Source organism: Pipra filicauda, unplaced genomic scaffold, assembly GCF_003945595.2.
Source record: "Pipra filicauda isolate LSUMZ 115617 unplaced genomic scaffold, ASM394559v2 scaffold942_size106905_pilon, whole genome shotgun sequence".
Classification (NCBI taxonomy): domain Eukaryota; kingdom Metazoa; phylum Chordata; class Aves; order Passeriformes; family Pipridae; genus Pipra; species Pipra filicauda.
The window spans coordinates 25,136-48,098 of record NW_024105134.1 but is presented as its reverse complement, the minus strand read 5'-3'; the positions used below and the strand labels follow the sequence as shown (position 1 = coordinate 48,098).

Genomic DNA, 22,963 nt, shown 5'->3' with positions numbered 1-22,963 from the left:
CAGACCCCCTCCCAGAGCACCCAGACCCCCTCCCACAGCACCCAGACCCCCCCACAGTGCCCACCCCCCCACTTGCTGGGCACCCAAGCCCCCCCTCTCTCCTCACCCACCCTCTCCCCCTGCCCACCACCCCCTCCCGCAGTGTGGGGGGTCCCTGGGTGACCCCCCCTCCCCTCCCCTGTTCCAGGGTCCCCCCTCTCCCCCTCCCGCAGTGTGGGGGGTCCCTGGGTGACCCCCCCTCCCCTCCCCTGTTCCAGGGTCCCCCCTCTCCCCCCCTCTCCCCCTCCCCCAGTGGGTGGGGGTCCATCCCTGGGTGACCCCCCCTCCCCACCCCTGTGCCAGGGTCCCCCCTCCCCCCCTCTCCCCCTCCCGCAGTGTGGGGGGTCCCTCCCTGGGTGACCCCCCCTCCCCACCCCTGTTCCAGGGTCCCCCCTCTCCCCCCCCTCCCTCTCCAGGTCCTGATAAGGCCCCGCCGGCCGTGATAAGGGCGGGAGGCACCGCTGGGGCCCGGCCAGTTCCACCAGTCCAACCAGTTGGGGGTCTCAGGGGAGCCACGGGGGTCCCGGGGCTGAGTCCAGCTCTGCCCAGTTCTCCCAGTTCACCCCAGGGCTTTTCCAGTTCATCCCTCTGGTTTTGCCGCACAGCCTTTGCCCAGTTCTGCCCAGTTTGCCCACGTGCAGAGTTCGGCCTTTCCCAGTCCTTCCCAGTTCCCTCAGTCACTCCCAGTGTCTCCCAGTTAATTCCCAGAGCTGCCCATTGCCTTTCCCAGTCATTCCCAGTGTCTCCCAGTTAATTCCCGGAGCTGCCCATTGCCTTTCCCAGTCATTCCCAGTGTCTCCCAGTTAATTCCCGGAGCTGCCCATTGCCTTTCCCAATTACTCCCAGTGTCTCCCAGTTAATTCCCGGAGCTGCCCATTGCCTTTCCCAGTCACTCCCAGTGTCTCTCAATTCCAGGAGCTGCCCATTGCTTTCCCAGTTACTCCCAGTATCTCCCAGTTAACCCCAGGTGCTGTTCCAGCCCTTTCCAGTGTGTCCCAGTGTGTCCCAGTCTCCGTTCCAGGAGCTGCTCCCACCCTTTCCCAGTATGTCCCAGTGTGTCCCGGTCACTCACAGCGAGTCCCAGTGGCTCCCAGCCCTTCCCAGTGTCTCCCAGTTAACCCCAGGAGCTGCTCCCACCCTTTCCCAGTGGCTCCCAGTGTGTCCCGGTCACTCACAGCAAGTCCCAGTGGCTCCCAGCCCTTCCCAGTGGCTCCCAGTATCCCGGCCCGGGTGGCACTGGCTCAGTGGCCGCGGTGGCCGCCAGAAATGAGCGGGCACAGGTGACGCAGGTGCCACGCCCGGCCCTGACCCCACCCCCAAACCCCCCTCGGTCCCCCTTCCCGCTCGCCGGGACCCCACCCCTTCCAATCCCTCCTCAAACTTCCTCCTGCGGCCACGCCGGTGGCACCTCGCAGATGTCACCACGCCGGTGTCACCACACCGGTGTCACCACGCCGGTGTCACCACACAGGTGTCACCACACCGGTGTCACCACGCCGGTGTCACCACACAGGTGTCACCGTGGCCACACCGGTGTCACCGTGGCCGTGCAGGTGCCACCGCACAGGTGACCCGGCCACGTTGTCACCCCGGCCCTGCCAACGGGGTGACCCCCAACCCGACGAAAACGGGGCTGGTGGGTGCAGGAAGGGGGGCTGGTCCAGCCCCCTGAGCCCCATATGGACCCCCCGACCCCCATATGGACCCCCCCGACCCCTATATGGACCCCCCCGACCCCCATATGGACCCCCCCGACCCCTATATGGACCCCCCGACCCCCATATGGACCCCCCCGACCCCCATATGGACCCCCCGACCCCCATATGGACCCCCCTGTCCAAGGGCTGAGACCCCCTGGACCCACCTCCCAGGAGATCCACCTCCCAAGGGATCCACCTCCCAAGGGATCCACCTCCCCAGGGACCCCCAGAACAGCCCCCCCAAGTCTCCAGACCCTCAAGGGACCCCCCCTGTGCCCCCCCAACGCTGAGGGGGGTCCTGGTCCGTCACTGTCACCTCCCAGCACATCCAAAGGGTCACTGAGAATGGGAATGGCCCCACTGGAAATCCCCCCCCATTCCCTCCCACAGCCCTGGGACCCCTGAGGGTCCCCACAGTCACCTCCTCTTCCCCCCCCCAACACTCCTGAGTTCCCAAAATGTGTCCCCCAGACCCATTTGGGCCCCCCAGACCCATCTGGGCCCCCCAGACCCATTTGGGCTCCCCAGACCCACTCAGAGCCACACGAGCTGTTCCCCCCAAACTCTTTATTTCCCCCCCTCCCTTAAAAAACCCCAAAGCAGTAAAAAAACCACATAAAAAATATAAAAATACACGGGGGGGGGACACACAAAAGAGGGGGGAGATGGGGGGGGCCTCCCAGGAACTGGGGGGCATGGGGGGAGGAGTAGGGGTCCCTCCAAGGATTGGGGGGCACGAGTGGGGCTGGGGGGGCATAGAGGGGTCTGGGGGGGTTCCCCAGGGATTAGGGGGCACGGGGGGGCACTGGGTGTCCCCCCAGGGAATGGGGGGCACGGGGGGGCACTGAGTGTCCCCCCAGGGATTGGGGACCATAGGGGGGGTCTGGGGGTCCCCCTGGGATTGGGGGGGTTCCCTGTCAGTCCAGGGTGATGCCCACAGAGGCCAGAGCCTCCCTCACCCAGGCGGGGGCCCCCCCCCGCCCCCCGTACATGGTGTCCATGAACTCCCGCACGAACTCCGGGAAGCGCTGCCTCAGGATGCTCTCCCGGATGGAGCCCATCAGCTTCATCTGCCAGCGAAAGGGGGGGGCCAGGGGAGGGCGTTAGAGGGGGGGTGAGACCCCCAGAGACCCCCCCCCCTCACCCCAAACCCCCCCGGCCCCACCTGGTAGGCGACGTTGTGCAGGGTGAGCAGATGCAGCGCGGCCGTCTCGGAGCGGAGCAGCGCGTGCAGGTAGGCCCGGCTGTGCCTGGGGGGGGCACCGAGGGGGGTCAGACCCCCCCAGACCCCTTAAACACCCCCCTTGGACCCTCCTTGGACCCCCCCAGCCCACCTCTGGCACGTGGGGCAGGCGCAGTCCTCGTCGATGGGGCGGAAATCTTTGGCGAACTGTTGGTTCTTGAGCTGCAGGGACCCCCAGGGCACCAGGGCGGAGCCGAAACGCTGCCGGGGGGCGCGGGGAGGGGCAGGTCAAGGGGGTCCCTCGGGAGGGGAGGGGCACGGGGGTCCCCTAACCCCCCCCCAGAGCCCCCCTGGGGTCCCCTAACCCCCCCCCCAGAGCCCCCTTACCGCGGTGCGGGTGGGGAACACGCAGTCGAACATGTCACAGCCCAGCGCCACGCAAACCACCAGGTCGGTGGCGTAGCTGTGGGAGGGGGGGGAAATCAGGGACAGGGGGTGACTCGGGGGGTCTCCCCCGCCCTGGGGGGGGGCAGGGGCAGGTGGCAGGAGTGACAAATCCCCCCCCGGAGTCACTCACCCGACGCCCATGAGGTACCGGGGCTTGTCCCGGGGCAGGCGCTCGGCGCTGAACTTCACCGCGCGCCAGAACCGCCCCTTGTCCTCGCCCCCGCTCAGGCCCCCGATGGCAAAGCCCGGCACGTCCCGCTGGGTCATGGCTGAGGATGGGGGGGGGCTGTGAGACCCCCATGGACCCCCCTGAGCACCTCCGGGCCACCCTGTGCCCCCCTGGACCGCCTTGAACACCCAAAACCCTCCTGAGCCCCCCCCAGACTGTCCTGAATCCCCCAAACCCTCCTGAACTCCCTATACCCTCCTGAGCCCCCCCAGGCTGCCCTGAAGCCCCCCAGACTGCCCTGAACCCCCTATACCCCCCTGAGCCCCCCCAGACTGCCCTGAAGCCCCCCAGACTGCCCTGAACCCCCTATACCCCCCTGAGCCCCCTAAGCCCTCCTTAGGCCCCCCTGACTGTCCTGAACCCCCCTGGACTGCCCTGAGCACCCTAAACCCTCTTCTGAACCCCCTTGGACTGTCCTGAACACCCCCCCCGGATCCCCCTGAACCCCCCCAGATCCCTCTGAACCCCTCTGGACCCCCCTGAACCTCCCCAGATCCCTCTGAACCCCTCTGGACCCCCCCTGAACCTCCCCAGGACCCCCGAACCTCCTGCAGACACCCCAGAGTCCCCCCCGGACCCACCCCCTGCCAGGGATGGGGTGAGAACAGGAAGAGTGAGGAAGGTGGGGGGGGTGAGGATGATGCTGAGGGTGATGCTGGTGCCGAGGAAGGCCCCACCTTGGATGCAGCGCTGGCGCAGGGCGGGCTCCAGCCCCCCCTGGATGATGGCGAAGAGCAGCTGCTCCCCCGGGCGCGCGTGAGCGGCCACGCAGCGATCGAGCCACCGCACGGACCTGGGGGGGGGCACGGGGAGAGGGGGGGTCGGGGGGGGGGTCCCTGAGGGCCCAGGGGGGTCCCAGGGGGGTCCCTGGGGGGGTTCCCACCTGTCCATGGCCTCCTCCACCCGCGGCCCCGTCGTGGTGCTGCTCACGACGTCGTCCAACTGCATCACGATATCGGCGCCTGGGGGGTGCACGAGGGGGTTAGGGGGAACCTGGGACCCCCCCTTTGGATTTTGGGCCCCCTCCCTTGGATTTGGGGGCGTAAGGGTTCTGGGGGGTGGTGTTGGGGGTCTGCTGGGACAGCCCTTCTTTGGGATTTGGGGGTTCAGGAACCCGGGGGGAGGTTGGGGGCGTCCTGGGACACCACCCCCCCACCCCATGGATTTTGGGCCCTCCTCCTTGGATTTGGGGGGTCAGGGGGGGCAAGGAGGGGTTGGGGGTGCTCTGGGAAACCCCCTTGGATTTTGGGCCCTCCCCTCCTTGGATTTGGGGGGTCAGGGGGGACAAGGAGGGGTTGGGGATGTCCTGGGACAGCCCTCTTGGATTTTAGGACCCCTCCCTTAGATTTGGGGGGTCAGGGCCCTAGGGGGGGTGTGCTGAGGGGATTTTGAGGGTTCAGGGCCCTGGCAGGGATCCAAGGGGGGATTGTGGGGGTCCTGGGATTCCCCCCCCTTGGATTTTGCCCCCCCCCCCAGCTCACCCAGGGCGTTCTGGATCTCGATGGATTTCTCCGGGCTCAGCAGGATCTCGTCCCCCCCGTGGGGGGGTCGGAACAGAACCCCCTCCTCCGACACCTCCGACAGCTGCGCCAGGGACACCATCTGGAACCCCCCGCTGTCCTGGGGGGGGGACACACCCAAAATTGGGGAGGGGGGGGCACAGAAACCCCCTCAGCCCAGTTATTTGGGTGGGGGGGAGACCCAAAATTGGGGGGAGGGGTCAAGGAGCCCCTGGGGTTGGGTGTCCCGGGGGTGTCCCCCCCCCAAAAGTAGGGGGGTTCCCACCCCCCCCTCACCGTCAGCAGGTTGTGGGGCCAGTCCATGAATCCGTGGAGGCCCCCGGAACGCCGGATCAGCTCCGGGCCCTGCCGGGGGAAAAGGGGTCACCTGGAGCTTGGGAATCACGTCAGGGGGTGGTCTGGGAACGGACTCCCCCCCTCCAGCCCCCCCTTGCCTCCCCCGTCGCCGCTCACCGGCCTCGTGCCCAGGTGGAAGGTGTTGCCGAGGCAGATGCGGCAGCCCAGCGCCGCCAGCTGCGCGGCCGTGAGGCCCTTGGCGGTGCCGCGGGTGCCCACGGGCATGAAGACGGGGCAGGGCACGGTCCCCCGCGGCAGCCGCAGCTCCCCGGCCCGGGCGCGGCTTCGCCCGCACTCGGCCACGACCCGAAGCACCGGGAGCGGCCCCGGCCCGGCGCCCGCCATGGGCGCCGCCATCTTGGGCTCACCGGCCGGAAGTGCCGCAGGAAGTGGCCGTTACCGGGGCAACGCGGGCGCCATGTTGGGCCCTGTTGTGAGGGTCCAACCTCAGAGACACTTCCCCCTCACTCCGGCCTGCAAACAACAGGAATGGGCTCTGCTGCCCTCACCGGGGTGGCCTCTCAGGGTACGTGGTGGGGACTCGGCCCCGAGGCTTCGCCTTCGGAGTGTCGCTCTTTGTGCGCGTATAATCGTCCCAGGGACGTGCCCGGGGAGGGCGGAAAGCGCCTCAACAGCCAATCAGTGGGAAGAGCTTGCTGATTGACATCTGACTGGCGAATCGCGAGGGGCATTTTCTCTTCTCCGCCTCCGGGGTGGTCAGCCCGGTTAGAGTGGCGGTCGTGCTGTCCAATGGGAGAGAGGGCGGGGTGAAGAGAGGCGGGCGGGCTCCTCCGCGTGTCCTGAGCGGTGATTGGCCCTCGCTTCTGAGCGGCTGCCCTTTCCACTAATGAAACAGCAGAACCGCCGCAGCGAGGCGGGACTACACCGCTATTCCCCTCAGCTGACGCGGCTCCCATTGGCTGGGAATCATGAGCGACGCGGCGCACGTCCAATAAAGAAAGGGCTGGCGCTTCTCCACCCGCCCTCCGAGATGATTGGCAGCGCGCAGCCCCACTCAGCTCGGCGCGCCTGCTTGACGGACAGCCGGGCCGGCCAATGGCGACGGCGCTGGCGGGGCGGGGGGCGGGCCCGGATGGCGAGACTCTGAGGGGAAGTTTGGCCGCCGCCGCCGCCGCCGCCCCGGGCCCCGCGAGGAGGAGCCGCCGCCGCTCCCGGCCCCGCCATGGGGAACCGCGGCATGGAGGAGCTCATCCCGCTGGTCAACAAGCTGCAGGACGCCTTCAGCTCCATCGGCCAGAGCTGCCACCTCGACCTGCCGCAGATCGCCGTGGTGGGCGGGCAGAGCGCGGGCAAGAGCTCGGTGCTCGAGAACTTCGTGGGCCGGTGAGCTCCGGGGGGACGGCGGGGGAGGAGCCGGGGGGGTTAAAGAGGCCGAGTCGCGGGTCGCGCCCCCGCCGCCTTCCCGAAGGGCGCGGCCGCGGCGAGCGGGGCCCGCGCTGCGCAAAGTGCGCAAAAGGGGCGCAAAAGGTGCGCAAAGGGCGCGACGGGCCCCGAGCGCTGCGCGGGGGGAGGGAGGGGAGGGGAAGGAGGGGAGGGGAAGGAGGGGAGGGGGGGCAGTACGGAAATGGCGTAAGGGAAAGGGGCAGGGGCGGCTCCGGCGACGCGGGAGGCTCTGTGGGCACGGGGGTCTCCGTGGGAACGGAGGGTTCCGTGGGCACGGGGGGGTTCCATGGATATGGAGGGTTCCGTGGATATGGGGGGTTCCGTGGGCACGGGGGGGTTCCATGGATATGGAGGGTTCCGTGGATATGGGGGGTTCCGTGCACAAGGGGAGGTTCCATGGATATAGAGGGTTCCGTGCACAAGGGGGGAGGTTTTCCATGGATATGGAGGCTTCCATGGATATGAGGGGTTCCATGGACACGGGGGGGGGTTCATGGATATGGAGGGTTCCATGGATATGGAGGGTTCCGTGCACAAGGGGGGAGGTTTTCCATGGACATGGAGGGTTCCATGGATATGAGGGGTCCCATGGATATGGAGGGTTTCATGGACAGGGAGGGTTCTACGGACACGAAGGATTCCACGGGCACGGGGGTCTCCGTGGGAACAGGGGACTCTGGGGGTCTCCATGGACTCAGGGGGGTCTCCATGGACTCAGGGGGGGCTCCATGGACTCAGGGGGTTTCCACGGACACAGGGGGGTTCCATGGACACAGGGGGTTCCATGGACAGAGGGGGTTCCATGGACACAGGGGGTTTCCACGGACACAGGGGGTTTCCATGGACACAGGGGTTTCCACGGACACAGGGAGGGGTTCCACGGACACAGGGGGGTTCCATGGACACAGGTGGTTTCCACAGACACCGGGGGCTCCATGGACACAGGGGGTTTCCACGGACACAGGGGGGGCTCCATGGACACAGGGGGTTTCCACAGACACCGGGGGCTCCATGGACACAGGGGCTTTCCATGGACACAGGGGATTTCCATGGACACAGGGGGTCTCCACGGACACGGGGGTGCCCCAGCCCAGCCCACCCCACCAGGACCCATCCCCTGGCCCCCGAGACAGGTCGGGGCCGTGTGTCCCCAAGAGAGGGCCGAGCCCCTGGAGCGGGATGGGATCGGGGATCCCGGGCACAGATGGGGCTCTGGGTGGGACCAGACGAGGCCCCCACACACCCAGGCAGGGTGGGGCTGTTCTGATAACGGGGAGCAGAGCCCGTCCTGCCCAGCCAGGGGGAAGGATCCTCCCCCCATCCTCCCCAAATCCTCCCCAGATCCTTTCTCAGATCCTCTCCAAATCCTTCCCAGATCCTCTCCAGATCCTCCTCAGATCCTCCCTAAGTCCTCCCCAGATCCTCTTCAGATCCTCCCCAAATTCACCCCAGATCCTCTGCAGATCCTCCCCAGATCCTCCCCAAATCCTCCCCAAATCCTCCCCACATCCTCCCCACATCCTTCCCAAATCCTCCCCAGATCCTCCCCAAATCCTTCCCACATCCTCCCAAAAATCCTCCCCCCCCCCCCCCCCCACGCCCCCCCACATAAATCTCTCCAGGTCCTCCCCAAATCCCCCGCTCCTCTCCACATCCTCCCAAAATCCTCCCCAAATCCCCCCCAAATCCCCCCAGATCCTCCCCAAATCCTCCCCACGTCCTCCTGAAATCCTCTCCAGGTCCTCCCCAAATCCTCCCCAGATCCTCTCCACATCCTCCCAAAATCCTCCCCAAATCCACCCCAAATCCCCCCCAGATCCTCTCCAGATCCTCCCCAAATCCTTCCCACATCCTCCCCAAATCCACCCCAAATTCTCCCCGTATCCTCCCCACATCCTCCCGAAATCCACCCCCGATCCTCCCCAAATCCCCCCCAGACCCCCCAAACTGGCACCGCCAGTGGAGCCGCCGCTTCCCCGACCCTTTTCCTTCCCGACCCTTTTCCTTCCCGACCCTTTTCCTTCCCGTCCCTGCCCCCGTTCCTGGCTCAGCTCCCGCGGCCCTCGGGCTCTCTCTCCATCCATGCGGAGCCGAGTCCTGCTCTTTGCTCCCGATTCCCGACTCCCGCTCTTCCCTCCCGTCCTCTCCTGCCCCTCCATCCGGGGCTGCCTCTTCCTCCGTCCACATCCTGCCGAGGGATCCCGGAACACCAACAGCCGGGATGTCCCCTCCCCTGAACCTTAACATTCCCAAAAAACCCCCCCCGGGATTTTCCCGCTGTCCCGGGCTGCTCTGCGTGTCCCTTTTCCCGCCCTCCTATCCCGGCACAGGTCGGATTCACACCCTGGAGTTGGGCTCTTCCAGCTTTTCCAGCGCGGTGGGAGGGAGGGAGAGGAGCAGTGGGGGTGCAGACAGTGGAGTTATTCCCCCTCCTGAATTCCTGCCGGTGGGAATTTTGGCAGCCTCTAATTACCACCCCTGGTAATTAAAGCCTTTGTGCCGGAGCGTTGAGGGGTCGGAGTCGGAGGCCGGATCTGCCGGGTCGGCTCCATCCGGGAATCCTCGCCCACCTCGTTGGGCAGGTTGTGCTAATTACAGCTAATTACCCCTCGGCATGTCCGGCACCCCGGCTCCTCAATCCATTGGGATCCTTGGGAATCGGGCCGGGGGTCGTTATCCCACCCGTGAGGGGGGAATTTCGGGATTTCTGCCCCTGGAGTGTGTCCCAGGCCGGCCCCATCGAGCGTTTCTCCGGGATGGGCGGCGGATTCCGACGGCCGGGACGAGCCGAGGCCTCGGGGCTGTTCCGGCCACGCGGATCCATCGAGCCGGGATCGATGGGGGGGGGTTGGATTGGCTCGGCTGCCCCGTCCGGGCAGCTCTTGGAGCTGGATCCTGGCTTTTCTGAGCCGCTGGGGAGCCTGGATCCGTGTGGGGAGCCTGGATCCGTGTGGGGAGCCTGGATCCATGTGGGGAGCCTGGATCCATGTGGGGAACCTGGATCCATGTGGGGAGCCTGGATCTGTGTTGGGAACCTGGATCTGTGTTGGGAATTTGGATCCGTGTGGGGAACCTGGATCCATGTGGGGAGCCTGGATCTGTGTTGGGAGCCTGGATTTATATTGGGAATTTGGATCCGTGTGGGGAGCCTGGATCCGTGTGGGGAGCCTGGATCCGTGTGGGGAGCCTGGATCTGTGTTGGGAACCTGGATCTGTGTTGGGAATTTGGATCCGTGTGGGGAGCCCGGATCCGTGTAGGGAACCTGGATCTGTGTTGGGAGCCTGGATCCATATTGGGAATTTGGATCCATGTGGGGAGCCTGGATCTGTGTTGGGAACCTGGATCTGTGTTGGGAGCCTGGATCTGTGTTGGGAATTTGGATCTGTATTGGGAATTCGGATCCGTGTGGGGAGCCTGGATCTGTGTTGGGAACCTGGATCCCTGTTGGGAACCTGGATCTGTGTTGGGGTCCTGGATCTGTGTTGGGAACCTGGTTCCATACTGGGAATTTGGATCCATGTGGGGAACCTGGGTCTGTGTTGGGATCCTGGATCTGTGTTGGGAACCTGGATCCCTGTTGGGAACCTGGATCTGTGTTGGGAACCTGAATCTGTGTTGGGGTCCTGGATCTGTGTTGGGAACCTGGATCCATATTGGGAATTTGGATCCCTGTTGGGAACCTGGCTCCACGTTGGGAACCCACATCTGCGCCGTGGCCCCGTTTTGGTGGTTTTTAGCCCCAAAACACCCCCGTGCCCGGGAGGAAGATCCCGAGGAGCCTTCAGAGCTCCGAATCCCTGCGGAGGGACCCGGGATTGGGATTCAGGGAACGCTCTGGATCCCTGAATCCGCCCAGTTGGGCTGGAATTGCTCCGTGGGGAAGGGCCCGGCCGGTGGGGCCGGGAGAGCCACGATGCTCCGGTTTAACGGGAGGGGCACGGAGGGCTCGGAGCCCGGCAGGGAAACGGGATCGTGAGCGGGATCAGCCCCCGGAGCCCCGCGTGGAGCCTCGTCCCGGCCCCGCTCCCACAAATCCCGCCGGCCGGGCCCTTCCCGGAGCCGTCTCCGGCCCCGGGGACAATGGAGCCGTTGTGGGCCGGGGGTGGGGATGATCCCGGCGGATCCCGACCTCAATGGGGCATTATGAGCCCCCGGGGTGGCCGGGCCGAGGAGAAAGCCGGGATTGGGGAGTGGACATGGCCGGGAATCCTCATCCCGCCCTGGGAGCGTCCCCGTTCCCGCCGGGATGCTGGAGACGCTCCCTGAAGTGCCTCGGAGGCCCCGGAGTGGTGGCAAACCCCAGGATTTGGGGGCGGTGGCTCCGGCTGGGATTTGGAGCCGGAGGGAGGACTCCGTCCCACGGGAGGATGGAGGTGGCAGCGACCCATCCCGAGGGATTTCCCACGGGAAAATCCCCCTGGATCTGGTGGAGCTGCGTTGGAGGGGTCTGGGGGTGAATCCAGAGTGGGTTTGGAGGGATGATCACCAGAGGAACGGGAATTGAGCCGGGAACGGGAGCGGGGAATTGTTTCCCAGTGGAAGATCTGGCTGGAAGTGGAGCTGAAGGGAACTGGGAGGTGGGAGAGACCCGGGGAACGGGGCACAGCGGGAGGGGGGCTCTTCCCGGGGACTCGGAGTTGTCTTTTCCCTGGATTTTGGGTAAGAGGTGCCACGGGTGGGGCCGCTGGGGAGGAGCTGGCAAGGTCAGCGGGAGCTTGGGATCGGAGAGGGAAGGGGCTGGGATGAGGCAGGGACAGGCAGGGATCAGGCAGGGACATGGAAGGACGGGCAGGGATCAGGCAGGGACAGGCAGGAATCAGACAGGGATCAGGTAGGGGCAAGCAGGGACAGGCAGGAGTCAGGTAGGAATCAGGCAGGGATCAGGTAGGGGCAAGCAGGGACAGGCAGGGATCAGGCAAGGACATGGAAGGACAGTCAGGGATCAGACAGGGACAAGCAGGGACAGGCAGGAGTCAGGTGGGAATCAGGCAGGGACAGGCAGGGATGAGCAGGAGTCAGGCAGGGATCAGGCAGGGATCAGGTAGGGATGAGCAGGGACAGGCAGGGATCAGGCAGGGATCAGGTAGGGATGAGCAGGGACAGGCAGGGACCAGGCAAGGACAAGCAGGGCCAGGCAGGAGTCAGGCAGGGATCAGGCAGGGCCTCGGCCGCGCTCAGGTGCTTCCCCAGGTGACACTTCCCTGGGAACGGGATGTTCCCAAGGCGCTTCCTCCACCCTGTGCCCTTTGTCCCTTTGTCCCCGTGTCCCTTTTTCCCCGGGCACACCTGGATCCAGGGGGGAGGGAGGATCCGGGCGCGCCTTCGGCAGCTCCCGCCGGCCCCGGGAGCCTTCCCGGGCCATTCCCGCTCCCGGGGCCGCTCCCACGTCACCGCGGGGTTTGTCCCGGAGCCGTTCCCACGTCACTCCGGGGCCAGGATCCTGCCGACCCCGGACACGGGGCCGCCCGGAGCTCCGTGACACCCACGTCACCTCCTTCCCGCAGGGAACGCCCCGGGGGTGCTCCTCGTCACCCCCTCCCAACCTCGGGAATGCCGGGGGGGTCCCCTCCTTATCCCTGGAGTTGGGGCTGGGAGAAGGGAGCAGCACAGCCGAGGGGGTTGGATCCAGGGGGGTCACCCTGGGACCGACATTCCCTGTGGGACCAGAATTCCCTGTGGGACCAGAATTCCCTGTGGGACCAACATTCCCTGTGGGACCAGCATTCCCTGTGGGACCAGCGTTCCCTGTGGGACCAACGCTCCTCACCCCGGGCTCGGCGGGGCCTCGGGGCTGGTTTTGGGGCCTCCCCTGGGGTTTCTTTCCCCCTTTTTTCCCTCTGGGAGCCGCCCCGGGGCCGTCCCGGGGCCTTTCCCCGGGACTTGTCCTCCCGGTTGGGCAGGAAGTGCTTTTCCGGGGAGATAAACCCACATTCCGGGGGCTGCTCAGGACAAGGGATCGGGGTTTGCCCTTGAGGCTGCGGGGTCGGGGTCAGGATGTCAGGATTGGGGTGTCGGGATTGGGGTGTCGGGATTGGGATGTTGGGATTGGGGTGTCGGGGTTGGGATGTCGGGGTTGGGATGTTGGGGTCGGGGTGACGGGGTCGGGATATCGGGGTTGGGATGTCAGGATTGAGATGTCAGGATTGAGATGTCAGGATTGGGGTGTCGGGGTTGGGATGTTGGGATTGGGGTGTCGGGGTCGGGATATCGGGGTTGGGATGTTGGGGTCGGGATGTCGGGGTCGGGGTGACGGGGTCAGGATATCAGGGTCAGGATATCAGGGTCAGGATGTCAGGGTCAGGATGTCAGGATCGGGATGTCAGGGTCAGGATGTCGGGGTCAGGATGTCGGGATCAGGATATCAGGGTCAGGATATCAGGGTCAGGACATCAGGGTCAGGATATCAGGGTCAGGATGTCGGGATCAGGATGTTGGGATCAGGATGTCAGGGTCAGGATATCGGGGTCAGGATATCAGGGTCAGGATATCAGGGTCAGGATATCAGGGTCAGGACATCAGGGTCAGGATATCAGGGTCAGGATGTCAGGATCAGGATGTCGGGATCAGGATATCGGGATCAGGATGTCGGGGTCAGGATGTCGGGGTCAGGATGTCGGGGTCAGGATGTCGGGATCAGGATATCAGGGTCAGGATATCAGGGTCAGGACATCAGGGTCAGGATATCAGGGTCAGGATGTCGGGATCAGGATGTTGGGATCAGGATGTCAGGGTCAGGATATCGGGGTCAGGATATCAGGGTCAGGATATCAGGGTCAGGATATCAGGGTCAGGACATCAGGGTCAGGATATCAGGGTCAGGATGTCAGGATCAGGATGTCGGGATCAGGATATCAGGGTCAGGATATCGGGGTCAGGATATCGGGGTCAGGATATCGGGGTCAGGATGTCAGGATCAGGATGTCGGGATCAGGATATCAGGGTCAGGATATCGGGATCAGGATATCAGGGTCAGGATGTCGGGGTCAGGATGTCGGGATCAGGATGTCGGGGTCAGGATGTCGGGGTCAGGATGTCGGGATCGGGATGTCGGGATCGGGATATCAGGGTCAGGATATCGGGGTCAGGATGTCGGGATCAGGATATCAGGGTCAGGATGTCAGAGTCAGGATATCGGGGTCAGGATATCGGGATCAGGATATCAGGGTCAGGATGTCAGAGTCAGGATATCGGGGTCAGGATATCAGGGTCAGGATATCGGGGTCAGGATGTCGGGGTCAGGATGTCGGGATCGGGATGTCGGGATCAGGATGTCGGGGTCAGGATATCGGGGTCAGGATATCGGGATCAGGATATCGGGATCGGGATGTCCCCGCTGTCATTCCCGACCCCGCTGACGTCCAGGCCGGGTCATTCCCGGCCAGGAGCCGCTCCCTGGGCGCGGTGCCGGTGCCACCCTCCGGTGCCACCCTCCGTGCCCAGCGGAGATTCCACCTGTTCTCTCCCCCCTGGAGCCGTAAATCCGCCCGGAGCTGCCCCGGGAGCTGCCCCGGGAGCTCTTATCGCTTCCCTTTCCCAGCAGGAAGGAGCTTCCCCGTCCCATTCCCGGCGCCCTCGGCTCGGGAAGGGGGCGGTGCCAGCCCTGATCCCAACTTCCCATCGGGGCAGCACCTTTGCCAGGCAGAATTCCCTCCCCCCCAGAGCTCCAGGCACCGATGCCAGAGGAATTCTGTGGGATCTGTGCCTTGTTTTGCTCTTCACGGGGGGGATTTTTAGGGAAACGGGGTGAGACTGTGGGATTTTAGGGAATGAAGAGGCAGTGGTGGGTTCATCCCTCCACTGAGGTTTTTCCCCCTCTGGATTATTGAGGTGTTAAAACCCAGCAGGCCTTGAAGTTTCTGGGTCTTGATTTAATTCCTGCTTTAATTCCCCGTTCCCGGGAACATCCTTTTCCCTCCTCCAGGAGAGCAGGGACCGATCCCACGCGTGCCCGACCCCCTCCCGTCCTTCCCAGTGCCCCCCAGGATCGGGGGGGGGATCAGCTGGATCCATTCCCTCACTGACCCACGTCCCTGAACCCCTTTTCCTCCCTTTCCAGGGATTTCCTTCCCCGCGGCTCTGGAATTGTCACTCGCCGGCCTCTCATCCTGCAGCTCATCTTCTCCAAGACAGGTACAGGGCTGGAAAACAGGGAATTCCCGCTGGTTTTTACACACATCAGAGCCAGGAACGCCAGGGAACTCCACGGGGGCTGAAGGAGTGCCAGGGAATTCCACGGGGGCTGAAGGAGTGCCAGGGAATTCCACGGGGGCTGAAGGAGTGCCAGGGAATTCCACAGGGGCTGAAGGAATGCCAGGGAACACCAAGGGATGACTCATTTTCCCAACCCGATCTCCTCAGGCAGTTCCTTCATCCCTTTTCCCTGCACCAGCCGGGCCCTTGCTCTGCCCAAAATCCTGGATTTGGTCAGTCCTGCTCCGCAGCCTCTGCTGACCTTTGTTCCCAGTGACCTGTCCAGGGAATTCCAGGGATTCCCAGGGCCTGGGAGCGGAGGGGAGGGGTTGGGAAAAACCGGTCTCGTGGCCTTTGGCTGATGGGATGGGGGATAAGAACTCCTGGGGTGGGGGATGAGGTGTCCAGGATGAGGGATAAGATCTCTGGGATGGGGGAGGAGGTGTCCAGGAGGATGAGGAGTCCTGGATATTCCAGCCCTGGCACAGGGTGGGGTTTTCCCTCCCTCCCCACCCCCTGCCCAGGGAAGGAGGAAGGAAGTTGCACCATCCTGGCCCCTGATCTGTTGAAATCCCTCTTCCTGGGGTGGATCCAGGATCCAGGGAGCCGTGATCCCACTGTGATCCCGCTGTCTGCAGAGACACACTGTCACTTCTCCAGGAAGCTGGTGGGGTCAGGGAATCACGGGACGCTTTGGGTTGGAAAAGCCTCCTTTCCAACCCTTCTCCAAGGCCGCCCCTGAGCCGTGTCCCCGAGTGCCACATCCACAGGCTTTGGGCACTTCCAGGGATGGGCACTCCCCCCCTGCCCCGGGCAGCTGTGCCAGGGCTGCCAAACCCTTCCCAGGCAGCAGTTCTCCCAAAATCCAACCTGAACCCACCCCTGGCACAACTCGAGGCCGTTTCCTCTCGTCCTGTCCCTTGGGAGAAGGGACCAACCCCCCCTGGCTCCACCTCCTTCCAGGGAATTGTGGGGAGCCAGAAGGTCCCCCCGGAGCCTCCTTTTTCCAGGCTGAGCCCTCCCAGCTCCCTCAGCTGCTCCCACGAGTTCTCCAGCCCCTTCTCCTGCTCTCCAGACACTGCTCCTGTTCTCCAGCCCCTTCTCCTGCTCTCCAGACCCTTCTCCTGTTCTCCAGCCCCTTCTCCTGCTCTCCAGACACTGCTCCTGTTCTCCAGCCCCTTCTCCTGCTCTCCAGACACTGCTCCTGCTCTCCATCCCCTTCTCCTACTCTCCAGACACTGCTCCTGTTCTCCAGCCCCTTCTCCTGCTCTCCAGACACTGCTCCTGTTCTCCAGCCCCTTCTCCTGCTCTCCAGACCCTTCTCCTGTTCTCCAGCCCCTTCTCCTGCTCTCCAGACACTGCTCCTGTTCTCCAGCCCCTTCTCCTGCTCTCCATCTTCCCTCTCCACCCCTTCTCCTGCCACCTTCTCCAACTCTCCCACTCTACATCCCCTTCTCCACGTTCTCCATCCCCCTCTCCCACTTTCCAGCCCCTTCTCCACGTTCTCCATCCCCTTCTCCCCTCTCCATCCCCGGATCAGGATCTCTCAGACCCGGCGCTCCCCTTCCCTGTGCCGGAGGTGCCGGCAGTTCCCCGTTTTCCAGGTCTGTCCCCGCTCCTTTTCCAGAATATGCCGAGTTCCTGCACTGCAAATCCAAGAAGTTCACGGACTTCGACGAGGTGCGGCAGGAGATCGAGGCGGAGACCGACCGGGTGACGGGCACCAACAAGGGCATCTCCCCCGTGCCCATCAACCTGCGCGTCTACTCGCCCCACGGTGAGGGGATCCCTCCCCCCCGGGGCTCCTCCCGCTGGGAAAACCCCGGGAAAACCCCGGGAAAACCCCGGGAAAAGGAGGACACCCAGCTGGGCTGGGGCCGGCAGGGGCAGGGGGTGGTTGTGCCCCTGGGCTGGGCACTGGGGAGGCCTCACCTCGAGTGCTGGGCCCAGTTTAGGGAGGGTGTGGAGGGGCTGGAGCGTGTCCGGAGAAGGGAACGGGGTTGAGGAAAGGGCTGGAGCAGCTGAGGGAACTGGGGGGGCTCAGCCTGGAGAGGAGGAGGCTCAGGGGGGACCTTCTGGCTCTCTGCAACCCCCTGAGAGGAGGGGGGAGCCGGGAGGGTCGGGCTCTGCTCCCTGGATGAGAGGGCACAGCCTGGAGCTGTGGGTTGGACATCCAGGAGAAATCCTTCCCAGGGAGGGTGGTCAGGCCTTGGAATGGGCTGCCCAGGGAGGGTGGTCAGGCCTTGGAATGGGCTGCCCAGGGAAGAGGGGGAGTCACCCTTTGATGTGGGGCCGTGCTCTGGGTGCCGAGGTGGGGTCAGGACGATCCCAGAGGTGTTTCCCAAAACCCCTCCAACCCCCTGATTGCACCCCCTCCGTGCCCCCCCCCAGTGCTGAACCTGACCCTGATCGACCTGCCGGGCATCACCAAGGTGCCGGTGGGGGACCAGCCCCAGGACATCGAGTTCCAGATCAGGGACATGATCCTGCAGTTCATCAGCAGGGAGAGCAGCCTCATCCTGGCCGTCACCCCGGCCAACATGGACCTGGCCAACTCCGACGCCCTCAAGATGGCCAAGGAGGTCGACCCCCAAGGTCAGAGGGCTGGGGGGGCTCCCCAGGAGCTGGGAAGTGTCGGGGCTGGCGTGGGGTTTTGGTGCCAGAGGGGCTTCTCTTCCCTCCTCTTCCTTCTCCTCCTTGTTCTCCTTCTCCTCTTCCACTTTCTCCACTGGTCAATTTTGATGCCAAAGGGCTTCTCTTTCCTCCTCCTCCTCCTCCTCTTCCTACTCCTTGTTCTCCTTCTCATCCTCTTTGCCACTTTCTGGTCAATTTTGATACCAAAGGGCTTCTCTTCCCTCCTCCTCTTCCTCCTCCTCCTCCTCCTCCTCCTTGTTCTCCTCCTCTCTGCCACTTTCTCCACTGATGGATTTTGATGCCAAAGGGCTTCTCTTCCCTCTTCTCTTCCTCCTCCTCTTCCTCCTCCTCCCCCCCATCCTCGGGTTGCGCTCGGGGCCGTGGGTCCCTGTTGGGTTCCGCCCCCCCCCAGGCTCGTTAGGATGTGATTAATTGGCATTGATTGACTGATTGATTGCTGGCTCTGCTGCCGCAGGGCTGCGGACGATCGGGGTCATCACCAAGCTGGACCTGATGGACGAGGGCACCGACGCCCGGGACGTGCTGGAGAACAAACTGCTGCCCCTACGGAGAGGTACGGCGGGGCCCGGGGCCTGGGGTCACTCTGGGTGTCCCCTGTGTCCCCTGGGGTCACTCTGGGTGTCCCTTGGGTCAGTCTGGGTGTCCCTTGTGTCCCCTGGGGTCACTCTGGGTGTCCCCTGTGTCCCCTGGGGTCACTCTGGGTGTCCCCTGTGTCCCCTGGGGTCACTCTGGGTGTCCCCTGTGTCCCCCTCGGGTCACTCTGGGTGTCCCTTGGGTCACTCTGGGTGTCCCTTGTGTCCCCTGGGGTCACTCTGGGTGTCCCCTGTGTCCCCTGGGGTCACTCTGGGTGTCCCCTGTGTCCCCCTGGGGTCACTCTGGGTGTCCCTTGGGTCAGTCTGGGTGTCCCCTGTGTCCCCCTGGGGTCACTCTGGGTGTCCCCTGTGTCCCCCTGGGGTCAGTCTGGGTGTCCCTTGGGTCAGTCTGGGTGTCCCCTGTGTCCCCTGGGGTCACTCTGGGTGTCCCCTGTGTCCCTCTGGGGTCACTCTGGGTGTCCCCTGTGTCCCCCTGGGGTCACTCTGGGTGTCCCCTGTGTCCCCCTGGGGTCACTCTGGGTGTCCCCTGTGTCCCCCCTCAGGTCACTCTGGGTGTCCCCTGTGTCCCCCTGGGGTCAGTCTGGGTGTCCCTTGTGTCCCCCCTCAGGTCACTCTGGGTGTCCTTGTGTCCCCCTTGGGTCACTCTGGGTGTCCCTGGGGTCACTCTGGGTGTCCCTTGTGTCCCCTGTGTCCCCCTGGGGTCACTCTGGGTGTCCCTTGTGTCCCCCTGGGGTCACTCTGGGTGTCCCCTGGGGTCACTCTGGGTGTCCCTTGGGTCACTCTGGGTGTCCCTTGTGTCCCCTGTGTCCCCCTGGGGTCAGTCTGTATCACACTCAGGTCATTCCCTTGGGTCACTCCTTCCCCTCGGGTCACTCTGGGTGTGTCCCCCGTGTCCCCCTGGGGTCACTCTGGGTGTCACACTCAGGTCATTCCCTTGGGTCACTCCTTGTGTGCCCCTTGGGTCACTCAGGGTGTCCCCCATGTCTCCCTTGGGTCACTCTGGGTGTCACACTCATGTCATTCCCTTCTCCATGCTCTCCCACCCCTTTCTGTGTTCTCCCACCCCTTCTCCGTGTTCTCCCAACCCTTCTCCACATTCTCCCAACCCTCCTCAATGTTCTCCCACCCCTTCTCCGTGTTCTCCCAACCCTTCTCCATGCTGTCCCAACCCTCCTCCCACATTCCTCCCAACCCCTTCTCCATGTTCTCCAACCCCTTCTCCATGTTCTCCCACCCCTTCTCCACATTCTCCCACCCCTTCTCCATGTTCTCCCACCCCTTCTCCACATTCTCCCAACCCTCCTCAATGTTCTCCCACCCCTTCTCCATGCTCTCCCACCCCTTCCATGTTCTCCCACCCCTTCTCCATGCTGTCCCAACCCTCCTCCACATTCTCCCAACCCCTTCTCCATGTTCTCCCACCCCTTCTCCACATTCTCCCACCCCTTCTCCATGTTCTCCCAACCTCTTCTCCACGCTCTCCCACCTTTCTCCGTGTTCTCCCACCCCTTCTCCCTGCTCTCCGTGCCCTCCAACCCCTCTCCCTTTTCCCCCAGGGTACATCGGGGTGGTGAACCGCAGCCAGAAGGACATCGACGGCAAGAAGGACATCCGCGCCGCGCTGGCGGCCGAGCGCAAGTTCTTCCTGTCCCACCCGGCCTACCGGCACATGGCCGAGCGCATGGGCACCCCCCACCTCCAGAGGGTCCTCAACCAGGTGGGACGGGCCCTTCCCCACCTCCCTCCCGCCCGGAAAAGCGGGAGCCGCCCGGAAAAGCGGGAGCCGCCCCGCGAGCCTTCCTGGGCTCAGCGCCCTCCTCTTCCTCCTCCATCCCCTCGTCCTCCTCCGTCCCCCCCCTCCCACAGCAACTCACCAACCACATCCGGGAGACGCTGCCCTCGCTGCGCAGCAAACTCCAGAGCCAGCTGCTTTCCCTGGAGAAGGAGGTGGAGGAGTACAAGAACTTCCGCCCCGACGATCCCACGCGGAAAACCAAAGCTTTGCTGCAGTAGGTTCCTCTCGGCCCTCCCCCTCTCTGGGCTCTGCCTTCCCGCCTTTCCCAGTGTTCCCGGAGCGGGAATCCGCTCCTTCTGCTCTTCCCCATCTTGGGAAGAGCTGGAATAGCCACGTGGTCGGGCTCTGCAGCTCCAGAGGGGAGGGATGGGGAAAAGCTTCTCCCAGGAATGCCCCCGGAGCACCCCTGGGGGCCGGGATCAGCATTCCGGGCCTGCCGTGTCCTGCCTGCTCCGAAGGGAAGGGTTTGCTGTCGGAATTGGAAGCGTTGGCCGCCTCCATCCCTGGCAGACCCTCCTCCCGGACAGCAGGAAAAGTGGGAATTTCGGTTCTCCCTCCCCAGCCGGAGGAACCGGGGCAGTTTTGTTTCCCCAGCCCAGCTGCGGGGCGGGATCTGGGAGCCCCTTTCATCCCGTTCTTTTTCCCCCCCAGGATGGTCCAGCAGTTCGGGGTGGACTTTGAGAAGCGGATCGAGGGCTCGGGAGACCAGGTGGACACCGTGGAGCTCTCCGGGGGTGCCCGGATCAACCGGATCTTCCACGAGAGATTCCCTTTTGAGCTCGTGAAGGTGAGGCCGGTGCTGAGCTCATGTTTTCCACCCCTTCTCCGTGCTCTCCCACCCCTTTTCCATGTTCTCCCACCCCTTTTCCATGTTCTCCCACCCCTTCTCTGTGTTCTCCTGCCCCCCTGGAGAGCAAGAGAAGGGGCTGGAGAGTGGGAGAAGGGAATGGAGAGTGGGAGAAGGGGCTGGAGAACAGGAGAGGGGTCTGGAGAACAGGATGAGCATCTGGAGAGCAGGAGAAGGGTCTGGAGAGCAGGAGCAGTGTCTGGAGAGCAGGAGAAGGGGCTGGAGAACAGGAGCAGTGTCTGGAGAGCAGGAGAAGGGGCTGGAGAACAGGAGAAAGGTCTGGAGAGCAGGAGAAGGGTCTGGAGAGCAGGAGAAGGGGCTGGAGAACAGGAGGAGTGTCTGGAGAGCAGGAGAAGGGGATGGAGAGCAGGAGAAGGGGATGGAGAACAGGAGAAGGGTCTGGAGAGCAGGAGAAGGGGCTGGAGAACTCGTGGGAGCAGCTGAGGGAGCTGGGAGGGCTCAGCCTGGAAAAAGGAGGCTCCGGGGGGACCTTCTGGCTCCCCACAATTCCCTGGAAGGAGGTGGAGCCAGGGGGGGTTGGTCCCTTCTCCCAAGGGACAGGACGAGAGGAAACGGCCTCGAGTTGTGCCAGGGGTGGGTTCAGGTTGGATTTGGGGAGAACTGCTGCCTGGGAAGGGTTTGGCAGCCCTGGCACAGCTGCCCGGGGCAGGGGGGGAGTGCCCATGCCTGGAAGTGCCCAAAGCCTGTGGATGTGGCACTCGGGGACACGGCTCAGGGGCGGCCTTGGAGAAGGGTTGGAAAGGAGGCTTTTCCAACCCAAAGCATCCCGTGATCCCACGGAAGCCTCAGGATTTGGGGTGGATAAAACAGAGCAGCCCCAGGGGCGGTGGGATGGATCCATCCTGGGATGGATCATGTCCGGGATGATCCCGACTGCTCCTTCTCTCCCTGGACAGATGGAATTCGACGAGAAGGATCTGAGGCGGGAGATCAGCTACGCCATCAAGAACATCCACGGGGTGAGGCAAGTATCCAGCCTGGAGCCTTCCCTGGAGCCACTTCCCTGCTCCAGAGGGGTGGGGGGAGCTTCCCAGGCCGGGGGGAGGACATCCCGTGGCTCCCAGGGTTGGGGGGAGCCCGGAGGGAGCAGCTGGGAATGGGCGTTGGTTGGATTTTAGAGGGAATTAAGGGGTGGTTCGTGTGATCCCTGGAGGTCCCAGGGAATCCCAGGAGTTCTGGTTGGATTTTAGAGGGAATTAAGGGGTGGTTCGTGTGATCCCTGGAGATCCCAGGGAATCCCAGGAGTTCTGGTTGGATTTTAGAGGGAATTAAGGGGTGGTTCGTGTGATCCCAGAGTGGGATTTGCTTTCTTGGAGGAGGGGAATGGCTCTCCCAGAGGAGGGAATTCCTCTCCCAGAGGAGGGAATGGCTCTCCCAGAGGAGGGAATTCCTCTCCCAGAGCAGGGAATGGCTCTCCCAGAGGTGGGATTTGCTCTCCTGAGGTGGGAATTCCTCTCCCAGAGGGGGGATTTGCTCTCCCAGAGGAGGGAATGGCTCTCCTGAGGAGGGAATTCCTCTCCCAGAGGTGGGAATGGCTCTCCCAGAGGAGGGAATTCCTCTCCCAGAGGTGGGAATGGCTCTCCTGAGGAGGGAATTCCTCTCCCAGAGGTGGGATTTGCTCTCCCAGAGGAGGGAATGGCTCTCCCGAGGAGGGAATGGCTCTCCCAGAGGAGGGAATTCCTCTCCCAGAGGAGGGAATGGCTCTCCTGAGGAGGGAATTCCTCTCCCAGAGGTGGGATTTGCTCTCCCAGAGGAGGGCCTGGCTCTCTCCAGGAGCAGGGAGCTGCTCTCCCGGGGTCCTGACCTCCCTGCTCCCCCCAGGACGGGGCTGTTCACGCCGGATTTGGCCTTCGAGGCCATCGTGAAGAAGCAGGTGGTGAAGCTGAAGGAGCCGTGTCTGAAATGCGTCGACCTCGTCATCCAGGAGCTCATCAACACCGTGCGCCAGTGCACCAGTAAGGTACTGCTGCCACCAGTAACACCAGTAACACCAGTAACACCAG

The 22,963-nt window shown here is 64.1% G+C and overlaps 2 protein-coding genes across 6 annotated transcripts in view; one reads left to right on the top strand and one right to left on the bottom strand.

The window, feature by feature from the left end:
* Positions 1-2,286: 2,286 nt before the first annotated feature.
* QTRT1 (queuine tRNA-ribosyltransferase catalytic subunit 1) lies at positions 2,287-6,116 on the bottom strand. Its single transcript, XM_039391346.1, has 10 exons — positions 5,572-6,116; positions 5,395-5,463; positions 5,080-5,218; positions 4,482-4,560; positions 4,276-4,391; positions 3,500-3,638; positions 3,310-3,385; positions 3,074-3,183; positions 2,905-2,989; positions 2,287-2,809 (listed from the first exon to the last, which is right to left on the bottom strand). The coding sequence occupies exons 1-10, from the start codon at positions 5,809-5,811 to the stop codon at positions 2,657-2,659; spliced, it is 1,206 nt and encodes a 401-aa protein (XP_039247280.1). The 5' UTR covers positions 5,812-6,116; the 3' UTR covers positions 2,287-2,656.
* A 406-nt stretch (positions 6,117-6,522) lies between these two features.
* The window catches only part of DNM2 (dynamin 2), a 38,109-nt gene continuing 21,668 nt past the window's right edge, over positions 6,523-22,963 (top strand). For 2 of the 5 annotated variants that reach the window (XM_039391352.1, XM_039391349.1), the window contains exons 1-10: positions 6,527-6,798; positions 14,916-14,989; positions 16,677-16,826; positions 17,441-17,644; positions 18,159-18,257; positions 19,854-20,014; positions 20,164-20,306; positions 20,744-20,879; positions 21,857-21,924; positions 22,782-22,920. In XM_039391352.1, the coding sequence (XP_039247286.1) occupies positions 6,638-6,798; positions 14,916-14,989; positions 16,677-16,826; positions 17,441-17,644; positions 18,159-18,257; positions 19,854-20,014; positions 20,164-20,306; positions 20,744-20,879; positions 21,857-21,924; positions 22,782-22,920 (1,335 nt within the window). In that variant the 5' untranslated portion in view covers positions 6,527-6,637. Of the gene's footprint in view, positions 6,799-14,915; positions 14,990-16,676; positions 16,827-17,440; positions 17,645-18,158; positions 18,258-19,853; positions 20,015-20,163; positions 20,307-20,743; positions 20,880-21,856; positions 21,925-22,781; positions 22,921-22,963 lie in introns of all 5 variants that reach the window. The other 3 variants (XM_039391347.1, XM_039391348.1, XM_039391351.1) reach the window with 3 other exon arrangements.

Excerpts from the sequence above, each read along its gene's own strand:
- QTRT1 (XM_039391346.1), bottom strand. The coding sequence starts at position 5,811 with ATGGCGGCGCCCATGGCGGGCGCCGGGCCGGGGCCGCTCCCGGTGCTT. Across the intron at positions 3,386-3,499 it reads CGGTACCTCATGGGCGTCGG|CTACGCCACCGACCTGGTGG; the intron begins GTGAGTGACTCC and ends CCCCTCCCACAG. Across the intron at positions 2,990-3,073 it reads GCCTGCCCCACGTGCCAGAG|GCACAGCCGGGCCTACCTGC; the intron begins GTGGGCTGGGGG and ends TGCCCCCCCCAG.